The sequence below is a fragment of the Colossoma macropomum genome, unplaced genomic scaffold, assembly GCF_904425465.1.
Source record: "Colossoma macropomum unplaced genomic scaffold, Colossoma_macropomum, whole genome shotgun sequence".
In the NCBI taxonomy this organism is placed as follows: Eukaryota; Metazoa; Chordata; class Actinopteri; order Characiformes; family Serrasalmidae; genus Colossoma; species Colossoma macropomum.
In genome coordinates this window covers 4,156,057-4,174,295 of record NW_023494788.1, presented here as the reverse complement: position 1 = coordinate 4,174,295, position 18,239 = coordinate 4,156,057, and the positions used below count along the sequence as shown (strand labels likewise).

Sequence of the window (18,239 nt, the reverse complement as noted above, 5' to 3'; positions counted from 1 at the left end):
TGGTTTTTATTACACAGACATAAATGTTTGCAAGTGTCCGGAATACTGAAGTGTACGGGATACTGTGCTCCTACGTTACTTTCTCGTGAATTTAACCGACCGGGCTCCATAATGAACTTGGTTAAGCTGACAGTACGTTTTTTTGTCATTTATGAAACAGCGATCTCACATTAATTCGACTTGTAAATTGATTATAATTTATCGTCATATCGCAGCTAGCAAGCTGGCTAACCTAACCTAAAGCTAGCTAGCTAAGTTAGCGTTAGCTTGGGTCGGGTGTTGTCTTCTGTGTTTCAATGGTAACGTTAAGGAAACTGGCTGATGAGGGCGCCTACATTGTTTGGAGGGGACAACCACTTTTCTTTAGTTAAGGCCATTTTTACCAAGATGAACACTCTGCCCGTTTTCGGGCACGCGCCTCTAAACTCAACAGGGGTCCGCTAATAGATCATGGGTTTCGGTTAGAGATGAAGAGTCGATTCCGAAAGAGTCGATTCTTTGGCTCCAGTACGCCTGTTTGTGTGGGCCGACTCTTGGCCAGTGACTCGAAGAGTCGAAATGTTTGGAGTCGACTCTTCAACTCTGCCGACTCTGTGTTTTTCGTCTCGAAGGACATTTGTTGAAATATTAATCAGCCGTAATCAAAGCTATCTGATATTACTTGGTATAATCTACGAATTATCATCATATCAGTGTAATCTGTATAGCTACTAAAAAATGGGTAATCCCTTTAACACCGGCGCTGTCTTGGTTTTGAATTAAGTGGAGTCGAGGAGTCCAGAAAACCCGGTCATGCACCACTGGTTTCGGTCCGTTTCAAAGTGAACCCTGGTTCAGTTTGCTGCTGGTTGCAACGCATTTTTACATTGGTCCGCACCAAACGAGGCGAATTGTACGTCAGAGCACGACATTCTCTGTTTTAACCATTGAATATTGATACACGCTCCTATATCGTTCTTGCAGTACGAGTTGCTCCTAAAAACGGCAGGCAAGCAATAAAATAATGCCAGCGCGTTGCATTTGATTTTTGTCTCGGAATGTGTTTATGGACAGGCGTTAGAGACAAACACAGACCGATAAACCACTGAATCATAAAGAGGCAGATCAAACAGGGTTTATTTTTTATATTGCTTTGATTGTAAATCGCTCATGTTAAGCGTCTCTAATTTAATGCAAAGTAGGGACAGGCAGGATTGACAGATTGTGGCTATAGTTTCCAGTCCAAAAAAAATAAAAAAATCCTGCCAAAATGCATGAAAAACCGCCTAAAAGATGCACATTAAAACAGTCTAAGGTCATTTTAACCTTAACAATAATATAACATTATAATATTTATATATAACATAATGACACAATGAAATATTTAAGATAATATAATATTTAATCATATATAATAATACACAGTTTAACCATTACATCAATATAAGCTTCTGATGTCTTGCCTTCGATCATTTGCAGTTGTCACTAGAGGGCACTGTCGGTCTTTTAAATGCGTTTATTTTATCAGCGTTACGAACACAAAAAAAGCTTTTTATGTATTTTTGTGTCCCTTGTCAAACATCTCAGAAATGCCTACACAAAGAAATCATTAATAATTCAGATAAAGTGAACAAATTATTTGTGTGTGCATCTTATTTCCATAACTTCCAGAGCTCAAACAAATACTTGGCAGAGTATTAACGTTTTAAATGTGTATGACAGAAACCTTGATCCCATGCAATCAGAAAGGCAAGTAAATGGCAATAATATTGCAAGCATGACTGTTCTTCATACACTTGTTTAAAACCTGCTTACCTCTGTAGGCGAACAGATCACAGGCCATTTCAGTTTTCCAGAACTAGGTACAGTCAGTAATGTTACGTGAACTGGTCAGTGAATCTATTCCTTGTTACGCCTGTACTTACATACATCAGTAATTTACTGGGCACATTACCAGCTGATGTCATTTGCAAACTATCCATGTATGGCAATCAAAGTTTTGATAACTGACTGGATGTGGGGAGAAGTTAGGCCTATTCAGATTTCAGCTTCATTAAGGGATGCAGTTTATTATTTTACATAATTTTTAAAACACTTAAACAATATAACAACAACCAGCCCACATTAGTCCACCTGCCATAGCACCTTTTCCAAATCCAACCAAAATCAACACAAATTGGCAGGAGCCTGCCCAAACTGGCAACACTGGGGGCAGGATAATGCATTTATATTAAGAATATAATATATGTGAGGGATAGATCTGTGTTTTATACAGTTGTAGGCTATTGGAAGTTAAAAATGGTCATTAATGTGAAAGTAACAGAGAGCTTGTATTCCAGCCAAATTTCTGACCAGTCAAGCCTAATTTGCTGTCAGAGACTGAGAATTAAAGGACTGGTACTTTCACTGTACCGCAAACATAGTTGATCAGTCAAGATGTGCTTGGTGCCTTAAGTTTGCTTCTTTTGTTTCATCAATGTGCAAGAAAAAACAAGTTTAAATTTAAATATTTTTATTTATTTATTTATTGTTCATTTACTTGTTTACTTACTTACTTACTCACTCTTAACTTTTTGTGCCCCTTTCAAGCCAATGAGAAGATTGCCGACATCAACGGGTACCCCGAAAGCCGTTCTCAGATGGTAAGCCCTTGATTTGTTTGTTTTGGATCATTACTGTGTTTAACCTCGGGGGATGTAGACCTCAGGGGACACCAAAACTCCTCGTCTCTCCACACTCTGGGATTAGCCCCAAAGGCATGTCTCCCACCCACACAGAACACGAGACCAACAAATCATTTTAAACCTGACCTTAAAAGCTTTAGCCTTACAAAAGCACAGAGGCATCTGTGTTCCCATCCAGTGGTCCAGCACTGTCAGTGGAAGAAGGACTTTGTGTGGTAATGTTGCACACTAAGGTCCAAACCCATGTCTTATTTTTACCCCTACCCCTTGTTTTCAGGTGTCTCCTTGCCCCTTGGAACTGAGTTACAGGAGGTAGTGGTTGAATTCTTCCCCTATGAAATGGGACCCTCAAATAAAAAAGCACATTACTTCATTAACAGCTACTAGTGCTGCTCTGTAGGCAACCCTGCCAGTCTGCAGTGATAGCAGAGGAGGGTAAAGTTCAGCTCCTTACTACTGGGCTTTAGTTACATTTAGGGAATCAAATGCCTTCAATGCCCACCCCTAACTCATCCGTGATATGAAGCTGAAGTCAGATATTCGCCAGCTTCTTGTTCAAATTTTCCCGTTTCACCTTAAATGAAGCAGCAGTTACAATCTGGTGTCTGAGGCGTCAGAACTGCTGCACCATTTAAGGTGGAACGGGAAAGTTAGCTTGCTACCGAGACATTAGTATACTAATAGTGATTTTTTAAGCTTGTTATGAAGGAAAAGACCATAATACATTGAAATTACATTAAACTTGGATAATACAATGGTTATCATAATCGTACTGCCTCACAGTAGAACATGCCTACAAGAGTGTTGAAACGAGAGCTGTCCCATTGACAGGCAATCTGTCATGGCCCTGGCATAAGCTTTAAACTGGGAGTAACAGTACATTACAGACACATGCAGGTTGGTTTACCAAGCTAACAGAGGTGTTTGTGAGTGATCTTGCTGTAAATCATCTGCTTAATGGGGAATTCCACCAATTTTGTAAAAATGTCTGCATAGCTCATTCACTAGTTCAGAAACTTGACAAGTAACAGTTGTTATGTAAATCAGACGTATGAAACACAGAATGTTTCTAAAAGCTACATCACAGAAAGGTATCACACAAAATGATTATGAACAATTGTCCTACATAGCTTTGTACATGTGTCACCAACAGCAAAAATGATCAGTCTCACATCAACCCTGCAGTCTTGGGATTTTTTTCCTCATCTTTCTGTCTGACCACCAAAGCCAGAAAAACACTGTGGCCAGATGTCAGCTGATTAAGTGAAGTGAGTAAGTGATAGATCAGGGAAAAAACATGCTGGACTGGATTTCCTCCATGTATTTTTGCAGCACGGTACAACACAATTCACTACTATGTTCAAAACTACTAACCAGGGATAAGAAGTACCTGCAGGGTGTTGTGAGGAAAAATAAAATACATTATTAAATGGGTATATTTGTGTTGTAGGTATGACAGCCCCTGGTTCCTGTCACGGCCACTGTTAAGAAATCCGTGTCAGTAATGTTCAAACTGCTCTGAATATGTGTTACAGATCGAGAACATAGATGCCTGCCTTGGCTTTTTGGCAGCTAAGGGAGTGAATATAAAGGGGCTCTGTGCTGAAGGTAAGTATGTGTGTGTGTGTGTGTGTGTGTGTGTGTGTGTGTGTGTCTGTAGGTGGGTGGGTGGGTACGTGTGGAGTCCACAGACGGGAAATTGAGTTTCCAAACAGTTTTTATAATTAAGAGCTACAACACACTACTTATACTGCTTACTTTTACCACCATGCAGGCTTGCATACAAGAATAGAATAGATTCCTTCTTTATGATAAATTTATATTAATAGCTCAGACATATTTGAAGATACAGAAGCCAAGTCTACCTAACCCCTCTTGCTGTTTGTTTACTCTGTTTGTTTACTCCCAGAGATCCGCAGTGGCAATCTGAAGGCCATTCTGGGCCTGTTCTTCAGCCTGTCACGTTACAAACAACAACAACAGCAACAAAAACAACAGCAGCAACAGCAGGACACATTGAAGCAGGCCAACTACGACACCCAGAGTGACCAGCACACCCAAACCCTGCAGAGCCCGAGCCCTGCCCAGCACTGCCCCATCCACAGCCAGCAGCAGCAAACCCTCAGCGCTCCACTGCCCAACACTCAGGGGGACATGCAGTCCAGGTGTGGAGTTTATCGCACCACACAGCACTAGTGTATTTCTCATTTTCGGCTCATGGTTCTGGAAAGAGAAACAGTGTTACCCGTGACATTTTTGGTGTCTGAAGTTTGCTTCTTTAGTTTTGCACAGGAGCTGTGAGGCTAATGCGACTAACAAGCTGATGGAAGCTCATAGCTGTTTTAGTAAATAACATTCTGTAGATATTTCTTACAGATACAGTGTCAGAAACCAAGTAAGTAAGTCTATTTGAGATTATTTAGCAGCTCAATGTGGTTTAAGGCAAGTCTGTGATAATTAAAGGCCTCAGCATGCTTCTTACAAAGACAACATTCGCCTGGCTTTAGCGGACAATGTGACGTAATAGTGGAGAAAACGAACAACCGCAGACGTCGCGCGGAGGCTTCATTCGCCGTGTTGTGCACATGGCACCTGGGTGAACTCCGTGGACAAAGACGCTACGCGACTGATTGGTCGGTAAAAAAAGAGGCGTGCCATGAAACAAAGATGGACAACTTTGAGGAGCTTTAGCAGACACACTAATATTTCACTGTGAAAGGCACATTTGTTAAATAAACAATGAATATGACCTAAATGTAAGATGTTAAGTCTGTTTTTCGGCAGCACTAACTAGTACTGAGCACCAAAACATACAAGTTATCTTATATTTAGGTTCACACAAATTTTCCCACTCCACCTTAAATGGTGGCAGTATTCTAAACTCAAACATCGTCATAGTTAGAACTGGGAAAGAATCGTTTTCCAGCAATCATGAAAATGGGGAGCATCCACAACAGGCAACAGGGGCTTCGCACAACCCTCAAGAATTTCGTTTCACAAGTAGTATGCTGAGGCCTTTAGGCTTGCAGTTAGCACCATGCTAATTGGTAAGAACCTTCTGTTACTTGTTTGCTAATTTAGCCTCATAGGTTCAGTGCAAAGCTAAGGAAGCAGACTTCAGACATCAAACATGTCTTGGCTTGAGTTTAACTTTGGCAGCATGAATTTCACTGTTTGTCATTAGATAGTAGATAAGAAGTAGGCAGTGACGCAGACGCAGAGCAGCTTGTTTTGCTATTTAGTGCACACTCATTAACCTGTTCAGCTAAGTATCCAGGTTTCCATGAGTGAGTAAGTGAATTCACAGAGTTTGTAATATTGAGAAATTCTTATCACTGTTTTTTTATGTATATATATGTATTATAGCTATATTTTACATCAGAAGAAATGGAAACAAAACATACTGCAAATACAGTGACTCATGATCTGTGGCAGGCACCATATATTTACCATATAATATTATCATTGTTTTTTTGTGCGATAAGATAGGTATGTTTTAATTTCTGTATTAGTCAGCCAGCACCTGCTGCCGTGCTTCACAGCTACAGCCAGACATGAAACAGACATTTTCAGTATTTATTCCTCAGCATTTCTGTTGTAATTTATTGCATTCCTTTTTTTACCAGCTCAAGCAAGCATACAAACATTTATGCAGAGTTCTGTTCAATATTTGTCATTTCCTTCAAAGCCTTTTTATTTGAAATGCCACAATTGATGGAAAACTAGCGTGTGACTGCTTCCAATTCCAGGAAGAGACGTTAGCTGTGCCTTTTTCTGCCTCATTATCTCTTCTTTTCTCTTTTTTGTCACTTTTGTCCTCGCTTTGTGGACAAATCTGCAGCTCAGTAAGAAAGTAAAGAGCCATTTAAATCAGCTCTAGGGCTTGCTCTGTGCTGCAGTACTGCTTCTTCTTTCTTTTCTTACCATTGTACTGCACTGATCTTGTTTTTCTCTCCCCTTTCTTTTCCCCATTCTTCCATCTTTCCATCTCTGCTCTGTGTCACAGTCTTCCATCCAGAGGCTCATCTCAGAGCAAAGGTCTCAAGCTGTCTGTTGCTAAGAAAAAGTCTACTAGGTCAGCTCTCATACACTGCTCTGATAGTGCACTGCCACATAATGCATGACTGCCTGCCTTTTAGCTTATGTGCACAGATATTGTGTGTAAACATGAAGACTGTGTGTGTGTGTTTGTGAAGAGATGCATGGAAATTCTAGCCACAGAAATGGTCAAAAAATAGCCTGAAAACTTTGACTAGGAAAAAAAAAAAAACACAGAGATGAACTAGGCCTGTAAACAAACGTCTGCACAGATGCACTCACACAGTTGTAGCTGCAGACACTAAAAGAGCAATTTATAATCTTTCAAGCTGAGCACCAAGAGGGGATACAACGTCCAAAAACGTTTCATACCACTTGAAAACACTTGAAATCTTATTCAATATGCAGAATATTGCAAGCAAAAGCAGAAAGTCCCTGCTAGCATGCCAATGCCATCTGTAGTCGTAAGTATAAAGACTAAAAATAATGGACTTAATGGAATTCATTGCCTTGCTTGAACTTCCATTTTCTGTTGTTGAGGACGTTGGATTTTGGGGCACATATAGACTACATACCATAATAATTTTAGTAAGTTTATTTTATGTAAACTGTTTTTAACTTATTTGTTGTCAGCTTTTTTGGTTTCAGTTTCACTAGTTGGGAGTGAAAAAATGCACTGATGCATCATGACTCGTTTGTCTGAATTAGTCTGGAATTCAACAGTATTTTGTGATGTTACAATTGACTGTAATCATAATAATAAGTGGTGTATAGATTATACTGTCTGTGTTCCCCTTACACCCCTTGTGGATGTGTGTGTGTGTGTGTGTGTGCGTGTGTGTGTCTGTGTGTATCTCTGGATGTTTGGACATTTAGTGACAGTTGTCCGGGGGCACTTTTAGATACATGCTCCCTCTAGTGGCGATATCTTGTTACTGACTTCAGGGGCTCCAGAGAAGCATGTGAAACTCTTTAAATGGATGTTTTATTTTTGTTCATATGAACAGATGTGGACAGTAAGATAAAAAAGGCCAGTGCAGTTCTTTTATATAGTTAGTAAACTGGTCTTATTTCAGTATAGAGGATTATCTGTAGCTGCTCTGAGAGGTTGTGTTATGTGTGAGAGGAGAAGAATTATAAGTGTAGCCCTAAATGTAATTCTCTCTCTCTCTCTTTTTCTCTCTCCGTCACTGACACCTTTATTTTTACTTTTTCTTTCTGTCACTGTCTCTTTCTGTCTCTCATTTTCTCCCTCGTCACCCTCTCTTTCTGTCACTGTCTTTCTCTCTGTTATTCTTCCTTGTCTCCCTCCCTCCCTCTCTCTCCATCTCTTTTTCTCTCTCTGTCACTGTCACTCTTTTTATTTTTACTTGTTCTCTCTGTGGCTGTCTCTTCTGTCTCTCTGTTATTCTTGCTTCTCTCACTGCCTCCCTCTCTCTCCCACTCTCTTTTTTCTCTTTCCCTCTTCCTCACGTTCTCTTAGGCTGCCAGGTCCGTCAGTCCGTGCAGGAGGAACAGGCACTGAAGCCAAGTTACGGAAGTCCAGCAGCAGCAGCAGACGCAGCCAGAGCTTTAACCACTGTGACAAAACCAAAACAGCAGCACCAGCCTGCTCTCAGCACACAGGTACACTGGAACACACACACACACACACACACACACACACACACACACACACATACACATACAGCCTTAGAGTTATTACTATCAATTATTTCTGTAATCAATGGATCTGTTGACTTTTATTAGATTCATTGACCTGTTTCCCATCTTCTGATCTTACTTCTGATCCTACTGCTGTTTTCACTCTCTTTGCCTCATCACACTGCCACCACCATTCAAAGTTAGGTCTGCATTATAAGCACTTACCTCTTTTATGGTGCAACAAATCAGTAGAAGCCACATCAACCCCCTGCAGTTCATGTAGTGTATTACAATCTTAAGGTCATTGCACACTAAGTGTGATGTGAATAAATGACATGAAATGCGAAATATTCAGACACGATGTGTTTTTTCTGCAATTTTTGCATCAAAACTACACACACTGTGTTTGTTCACAGCGAAGAGAAAACAAATGCACAGAATGTCCCCAAGTGACAACAAAAGGTGCAAACTGTGACACTGGCTACTTTCCACATTGTAAAAGTGAAAGAAGCACGGAGAGTCACACTGCTTTATTCAGGAGATAGAACTTTAAAACTCCTTACCTACCGCCAGCGGACCCAAAGTTTTATTACACACTTATATAACCTAAGAAAAGCTCCGTTAGTTTGCATTGAACTCCCTGTAGTTAACGAATAATAAGCCTTAGTATGTAATAAGCCTGGAATGTTAAGGTGTAAATCGATAGCTTGGATGTCTGTGAACCACTCTGAGCAGCTTTTGGAGATATGATGAAGCACACATGACAAAGCAGAAACTGTCCTAATCCTTTTGACATTTGTCAGAAAGTTCTAGTTGCTGGGACACAGCTGACCAGACATCTTGGTTGTTGCCATGTCAGCTGCCAGAGGCAGCAGTGATTGAGTGAGTTCATGTTGCCATTGTAGTCTAAAAAATAGCGTTTCGGGTGCAAGATATCATCAGTTATGCTTGTCTTTGAGTTCATTTACTCACAAATCATACAAATAAATCATGCTTGGTGTGCGAAGGCCTTTACTCCGTGCCTTTTACCCAGTGGAACATCTGTGCAGTGTTTTCTTTGCTCAGGCTGCAGCCCTGACCTGTTGATGTTTAGATGGAGATAGATTATGTGTGAATGAATAATGATTGCACACAGATTGGATATCAGCATTACAATCTACTTTTGTTTTCTTTGCTCTGCTGTGTATTAGAAAAATGTCATTGGGTGATTATGTGTGTCTGTATGTAGCTGGTTTGATGGAACAGCTGTATGCAGTGAGGATGTAATATATCTATAGTAACTGTATTCAAGATACAAGAGTTTACTGTCATACGCACAGAGGAACAGACAGTTGCACTGTACAGTCAAATTCTTACTCTGCACTACTGGGCTACAAGGCACTACTGGGCTACAAGGTACTATACAAACGCTATATAAATACTAAATATTAAGTGTAAGAAAGCACAAAAAATAGAAGAACAGCAGGAGAACATACATAATTTAAAATATGTGCGTATATATATATATATATATATAACTCTTTACAGGAGAAGGAAAAAACCTACTTTACTTTTAATGTATGTCAATGGAACCAGAATTTTTTCCAAGTGATTTTGGGTCATTTCTTTTAGTCCATCCATCATGAGATTTACACACAATGTAAATGTAGTGTACATATGCAGTATTAAAAATATCCAAACCTGGCACATAGAAAGTGACATATTGAAATAGCCAGTGTATTCAGGTGTGTATTTGTGCGGCTGTGCAATCTGTGTAGTTGTGCTGTGTATTGCGAAGCAGCTGCTGTTGAGCTGCACATAGCTGTGTTTGAAAGTCTATAATGTTCTAGCAGCCACATCACAGGTCAGATGCTTATGTCAGTGGAGTATGAGGTGTTACGGTGGCTGGTCCTGATGAAGAAACTGTTAGAAACTGTTCTGAAATCTGGTGGTCCTTGATTTCACACTCCTGTATTTACTGCCAGATGAGAGACGTGTGATGAGTTTGTGTTGAGGCTGGGTTTTGTCTTCGTTTACCTTGTGGGTCTTCCTGAGGACCCTGGAGTGGTAGATGTCCTCTGTTGGTGAGAGGGCCATAAATGAACCTGTGTGCATGTCTGTCTGTGAGCAGGCATATCTCATCTGCGGTATGCTGGTTGTGTTATGCACACATTCTCTGTTCTTTGATTTGGCTTTAATTAAAGAGAGAAAAAGAGAGTGAGGAAAAAGGAGCAGGGAGAAAGAAAACTAGAGAGTGGTAATGAGACTGCAGTAGTTAGTCAGCATATAATGTGGGGGCACAGAGAGGGAGAGAGAGAGAGAGAGAGAGAGAGAGAGATAAAAGTGCATTCATCCTCACTTACCCATCTACAATAGAAGAACAGAATGGAGCTATAATTCAGTTGGGAACCCAGCACAGCTTTCAGAATTGGATCAAACACCATCAGCCGAGTCACCCAGACAAACATCAACACAGTAAGTTTCCTTTAAACTACAGCGCATGGACAGGACGGTAACCGGTTTTAATGATGTACTGAGGTATAAAACTCATACTGTTCCAAATTTTAATAACTCTTCTAACCATCTTTTTAAAAAGTCAGTGTGGAATAAATAACCTGCTGCTTCCCATGAAGCACAAACTACGACAACACATGCTTACAGAGTTATAATCTAGACAGTAAAAAGTAGTAATACTAGCGATAATGTAATCTATTTAAACTTCAGCTGATTTTTGGTGTATTTGGTGTAAGAGGTTCAAACATTCCATCAGTATAATAGCAGTTGTGAAATTATTTCAACATAAACTGGAGATTTTCAAACATTTTTAGTAAATTATAACAATATTGTGAACATATTGCGAACTTGGATCATAATTTCAGTCACTGATATCATGATAGAAATGTTTTACATCATCCTATCTCTATGACAGTGTGTAGACTGGACAGTAGTGACATCAGATAAACTATTGACTGCTGTTGTTACACGTCACAGCGGGTCAGACGCAGGGATGATTGATTTTCCACTGCAGAATAAACGGATCTAGTGTATTGGAGATGAGAGAGACAAGGGGAGCGCTAGCCACAGTCAACATGACAGACCTCCACAGGTAACACTTGACTTTTGTTAGCCTGCAAAAAGTGCCTCCAGAGCCATGTGGTGGACTTAGTTGGGATTATAACCTCGTTTTCCATAGTATTTTGAGTTTATTTATACTTGGCTTTGTGGCTATCTAAGCATTTAAACCCTAAGAATCTGTTTGTGAATTCTCACTATCACACTTTCTAAATACTCTAACTTCATAGTAATTAAGAGATTAATAACTGAATAATAACCTCAGACAAACATCTTCTACTATTTGTTCCATATGAACTATTGTTGTTTATCTGTTTGTTTTGTATTTTATATATTTATTGCATGTTATGTGCTTATTATGCCCTTTGACTTTGTGTGAGCATGGAGAAGAGCAAATTACATCCTTGGTTCATAAACAGTTTAATCTTAATTTCCTGTTAACCCATTAAACTCTAAGGCTGTGGACCCACACCTTAGTTCCTCACTGTCATACTGTCAACTACATAAATTACACATCAGTTTCAGTAGTTACTGAATAATTTATGGTGGTTACTGAATAGTGAATCTAAAGATTAATAACTGGATCACAGGTCTAGGGTTCAAGGGTTTAACTCTTTGTCACAAGCCTTGGTGTAAAATATCAGAGACTGTGGCTTTAGAGGGTGTACTTGTCTAGGTCAGTGTGAGATTTAGTGGACACCACAGGCTGCAGCTTGGAGTGGACAGTATTAATGTGTTTGGGACTTATTCACTTGGACGTTTTATCTGTCTTTCTGCACACCAAGAACAGGTCTGTTCAGCTTCTTGACACTCATTCTTCTCGCAGTGTATTTTATTTAGTATGCCTAGCTGAGGTCAGCTGTTCTTTTCCTGTGGGAGTTTACAGATTGGCCTGCGCACTGTGACTCAGCTTCCCACTGTATACTTCATTATTTTGAATGTTCACACTAAAAGCTCAGGATGAAGGCCTGGGATTACTGTCTGGACATACAGTATTTTCTACCAGAAGATATTCTAAGAAAAGCCCTATAATAGTTTCAGTATTTACCCATATAGCAATTTCATTATTCAGTAAATGATTGGTTTTTATACAACAGTTAGTTCCGGCCATGCGAGCTGATTGGTTGAGAGATGTTCTAACCGTACTGTTATTTCACCATAACATCATGGTTTTCTCACAAACACTGTATCACTCCGCTGAGATGCCGTTGCTAAGTAACGACTTTGACAGCTGTAGGAGACGCTCAAACCATTTAAACGTTTTTACTTCTTACTTTTGCAGAAAACGGACACTTTTAAGATCACATTTGACCGACAGCCGATTTGGTCCGACTCTGAAGATGAATTCCCAAACTGTCGTCACCACTGAGCAGCTTTTCAGTCGGCAGCTGTGACAGAAGAACAGCTAAACAACCTGGAATTAGCCAGAAATGATCCGAATACCATTTGCCAAACAAAATGAGCTGTAAGATGCTTTACAGACTGGCTGGAACAAAACAACATTAATACTGATCTAGCAAAAATTGACAAAACTGAGCTGAACTTGATATTGCAGCAGTTTTATGGCTCAGTCTGATTTGGTCAGACTCTGAAGATCAGACTGCACATTTGGCAAATGGTATTTGGTTAATTTCTGGCTGATTCCAGGTTGTTTAGCTGTTCTTCTGTCACAGCTGCCGACAGAAAAGCTGCTCAGTGGTGATGACAGTTTGGGAATTTAGTGTAAGGAGCTGGAGAACGAACTGTCGGCTGTGCAGCGAGTGGGCGGAGTTCGTTACTCTGACGTAGCAACAAGCTGCTTGTTAAGGAGCTATAATTTGGCGGAAGGAACTGCAAACATTAAAACATATTAAACGCCGCGTTCACGTCCCAGTTTATTAATTTCTTACTTTATTTATTTAACTGTTGTATAAAAGCAATAGAACAAGTGATTAAGAGAGTAAGTGATTTTTCTAGCTTGAATATACAGTACTGTGCATTATTTAACATTAATTAATTAACGTTTTCGTAAATGTTGCTGTAAGTCAGTGAAAGGCAGTGCATGTTTCCTTCTATTCCTTCATCCTAAATATCACACTTAAAAAAGAAGGTTCTTCAAGGGGTCTTTGCATCATGAAAGCGTTCTTCAGATTGATAAAGATTGAGCTGTAGGTGGATCTATATAGAACCTTTTTTAAAAACGGTTCTTCTATTCTATCTACCATAGAAGAATAAAAGCTTTCTGGTGCTATATAGAGCCCTTTTCATAAAGGTTCTATATAGAGCCATATACGACACATTCTCCATCAATTTGAAGAAGAACCATTTATTGATGCAAAGAACCCTTTAACCATGCAAGAAGTTCTTTGAGTGTTCATGGATCCCTTGAAGGACCATCTTCTTTAAGAGTGTAGTTCTTTCTTCAGTGGATGTGCTAGTTTAATGCTTTCCTACTTCAGTGTTCTCACCTTCTCCTGAATTTGTTAAGTGTTGAAGGTATCGACATCCAAAACCAAAACCCTGAATGTGTCTTTAAACCTTTCACATTTTTGACTTTCAGCAAAGAGCAGCTTACGTGCTCTTATTAACATCTGAAAGAGGGCATTTGACCCACTTTCTCTGTGTGAGAATGGGCATTTGGCTTCTATACAGTAGTTGGCAAAGTGCCTTTTACAGTAAGCCAGTGTTCAAATGCGAGCTTTTAGCATTCCTTTCCAGCCCGTTTTTGTCAAACAGTCAATTTTGAATTTCACGGTTTCTCTGCAGATCTGACAAATATGAACTGTAACTGTACTGGAAAAGTCTGTAGGTTAAAAGAGGTGAATCTTAAACTTCATTGGATAAATGTTCTTGTTGTAAGTATTGACTAGGACAGCAGATTAAACTGAACAGCAAATTTGGCTCATGATGGAAAGACGGTTGCCATGTTGTTCATTATCAAAAATCTGCTGTGAACTCAGTCTTTGTACAGCCATACACAGTAAAGGTGTACTGAATTAAACAGAGAGGGAGAGGGATGAATACGTTTAATGTTGTGGAATATTCAAAGCTAAGTTTTTGTCCAGGCTTAAGCTTCCATTAAAAACATATCCTCCGTCAAACGTTTCCTAAAAGTCATCCATCCGTCGGCTGTGTTCTGTGAGTGTTCTTTCAGTGGATAAGCTGACCATTCGATTTCCTCCCCACCGCGCTCTCAAAACAAACAGAAACCCCGCTTGCTGTTTGGGTTTGAATTTTGAGCTGGAGGCAGTTATATTTCCCTGACTGCCTGATTCACGTAAGAATATTTCTTGAAGGTGGTTGCTGATGGACTGAGGAGTGTGCCAAGCTCTCCATGACTTCTGTACCATTTTTAGATACGCATGGTTTTTGCTCTGATTATTGCTCAGATTAAGTTTTAGCTTGGATGTATGTCTACGTGGCTGTGAGGTGAGTTTGAAGAGTTAGAATTGTTAGTATTACAAAAATGAATTTGTGTTAGTGGTTTAAGTTTAGATGTATGTTTCTAGAGTTTTAGAATTGAGCCCTGCTTTATTATGAAGTACTTTGATGTGTTTCTGTTAATAATGACCATATTTACTATTAAGAAAGTTTATTACAAGTTGATTTTTATTGTTCATAACAAATTTGTATACATTTTTCAAGAAGTAAGGAAATATACAGTGTTATGTGTTACAGATGAGTGAACTTTAGCGTGTCTGTCTCTCTGTAGCTGATGGAACTGGAAATGCAGCTTTGCTTTACTATCCTCACTGTTTGCTATGGGATGCTTTCTTTGCTGATTGATGACTGTAAAATTATAATACTGCTCTTGTTTTACTTCTCTGATTCCAGGAAAGGACCTGGTGTGGTCTGTTGTTATTTTAATGTATTTATTGATTTACTATGTGGGTCACACTTTATTTTGAGTGGTCCTTTTTAGATTAAACAAACACTCAACAGACTCTCAGTAACATGTCAAAAACAAATGAGGGGTTAGGATTAGGTTTTGGGTTGAGGTTTAAGGTCAGGGTTAGGGTTAGGTTTTGGTAAGGTTATATCTACAAGCTACTTACTTCAATGTATTCAGATGCTCCACTACTGCTACTTCACTGATGTGTTGTTGATGTGTTACTGATAATCTGTTAATTAATCATTTACGAGGGACCACTCCAAATAAAGTGTTACCACTATGTCAGATGATACTAGTTTGTAGTGCATCACAGACAATTTTAAATATTTTTGTATTAATTTTGTTTGTGAGACACACACGTATGATTGCGCATGTCAGTTGAATCCTGTATAAAACCACCAAATTATTAAAAATCATTGTGATGTTCCTGAAATAATCTTTTACAGTTTTGGAGCTTGGTAACCATAGTGTACTGTAAATAAACTGCATTGCTTGGTGGATGAATTGTATATTATGATTATTTTTAATAATAAATAAAGTACTTATTGAACATTGGCATATTTCATGATACTGTATTTTGTCACAGTTTTACCCCATCATCTTTTTCCACCACAGATAAATCAAGTCCATCTCCCATAATGGTTGACCAAGGGCCTCCCACTTCTCCTGTGCCTCCAACCAGCACCAATGGAGCCACCAGCAACACCAACAGCACCAAAGGATGGAGGAGCAAGTCCCTCAATGCCAAGCACAGTGCTACCTCCTCCATGCTGTCCGTCAAACATCCATCCTCAGCTTCCTTAGAGGCTCCTCCCAAAGTCATCGCCCAGAAGTCCATGCTGGACAAGTTGAAGCTCTTTAACTCTAGACCCAGTTCTCGTGCTTCCAGTGTTGCTTCTTTAGAAGAACCAGAAACTCTGCCTCCAGAGTCAGATGGAGGAAATGTTTGTCCTATTCATCCTGAAGGCCAGTCAGGTAACCAGCGGTCAAGCAGCACCAGCCCGAAGCTGGCTCTGAAAGGTATCGCCCAAAGGACGCTGAGTAGAGCTCTGGCACCCAAGATCAGCTCTGCCAAGGCTGCCGAGAAGGACAAGGATAAGGGAAAGCAGAAGGGAAAAGAAAAAGCCACGAAACGATCTTCTGGTGTGGATCAAGACCAGATTAGAGAAGAAAGAGAAGAAACCAAAAGCGAAACTCAAGGTTTAGTTGATGTGAAGAAATCCAGTTCTATCCCCAAAGGGGCTAAGGGCAATAGCAATGCCAAGAAAGAAGCCTCCTCTACATCACAGAGTGGTATACCCAAACCAGGGCATGCTGGGAAAGGCCCTGGGTTGGTGAAGGCCACAGTGGCGAGCCCTTGTGGAAAAGAAGGGGAGCGCTCTCGCAGTTTTAGGGCTGGAGGGAGTGTATCGTTGCACAAGTGTCCAATGGAGAACAAAAACTCCAGCTCTACCTCTAGTTTGGCATCATCAGAGGGAAGGTGCAGTCAGAATAGTACGTGCAGCGTCATTCAGTCCACAGCCAGCAACACAGCCAGTGTGCAGCTTCCTCAACCACAGGCACAGTACAGCCATCCCAACACTGCTACAGTTGCACCCTTCATGTACAGGTAAGATGTTGAACATATGGTGTGTGTATGTGGTCAATGCAAATTTATTGTCACGTACAAAAACATTGTCATATCGCTGCTGTCAGAACCAAACCTCATATCTCCAAATGGTAACTTTACAGGAGAAGGAAAAAACATACAGTCTTTTAACGTAAGTCAAAGTAACTAGATTTTTTCCGAAGTCATTTTGGGTCATTTTTGTTGGTCCATTCATCATGAAATGTACACACAATGTAAAGGACAACAGGCATTTTCAAATTATGTTAGAACCTAAAAAAACAACAAAAATGGAGATACAACGTTTTGTTCCGACAGCAACAATATATAATCTTGTAGTGAAATTCTTAGTAACAAGTTCCTAGGATTGTGCATAATGTCATACAGTCCATAAGTATTTGGCCAGTGACACAATTTTTGGAAGTTTGCTTCTTGTATACAACCACAATGGATTTGAATCAAGCAGTCAATATGTGATTGAAGTGCGGACCTTCAGCTTTTCAGCTTTAATTCAAGGAGTTTAACAAAAATATTGCATTAAGCATATCATTGTCAAAGTCTACAATCAAGAGATGCCTTTATGAATGTAAATACAGAGGGTTTTACCTCGAGATACAAACCACTGGTAACACTCAAGAACAGAAAGGCCAGATTAGACTTTGCTAGAAAACTAATCTAAAAAAAATCAGCCCAGTTCTGGAACAAGATTCTTTGGACAGATGAAACCAAGAGTAACTTGAATGGCGGGAAGGGAAGAGTATGGAGAAGGAAAGGAAGGGCTCATGATCTGAAGCATACCACATTATCTGTCAAACATGGTGGAGGTAGTGTCATGGTACGGGCATGCATGGTTGCCAATGCAATGGTATTTACCAATGATGTGACTGCAGAAAGAAGTAGTAGATGAATTCTGAAGTGTATAGAGCTATACTTTCTGCTCAGATTCAGTCAAATGCTGCAAAACCGGTAGGACGGTGCTTTACAGTACAGATGGATAATGGCCCAAAACATACCATGAAGGCAACCCAAGAGGGTGCTTTTCAGTTACTGAAGACAAAACTGAAGGCAGAAAGACCCACAGACAAGCAGCAACTGAGGGCAGCTGCAGAAAAAAGGCCTGGCAAAGCATCCAAAGGGAGAAAAAGCATTTGGTGATGCCCATGGGTTCCAGACTTCAGGCAGTCATTGACAAAGGATTTGCCTCCAAGTATTACAAATAATCCTTGTATTTGTAATTGTTAGTTTGCCTATTTACCTTTGAGCGATGGAAATGTGGGGACTGTGTAAACAATGACTAATTCCTAAATGGCTAATGCAATATTTTTGCTAAACTCCTTGAATTACAGCTGAAAGTTACATATTGACT

At 39.8% G+C, this 18,239-nt stretch overlaps 1 protein-coding gene across 1 annotated transcript in view; it reads left to right on the top strand.

The window, feature by feature from the left end:
- nav2b (neuron navigator 2b) overlaps positions 1–18,239 on the top strand; it is a 122,588-nt gene that overhangs the window by 10,261 nt on the left and 94,088 nt on the right. The window contains exons 3-7 of the mRNA XM_036568094.1: positions 2,569–2,621; positions 4,199–4,271; positions 4,573–4,828; positions 8,185–8,327; positions 15,883–16,876. Coding sequence (XP_036423987.1) covers positions 2,569–2,621; positions 4,199–4,271; positions 4,573–4,828; positions 8,185–8,327; positions 15,883–16,876 — 1,519 coding nt within the window. The remainder of the gene's footprint in view (positions 1–2,568; positions 2,622–4,198; positions 4,272–4,572; positions 4,829–8,184; positions 8,328–15,882; positions 16,877–18,239) is intronic.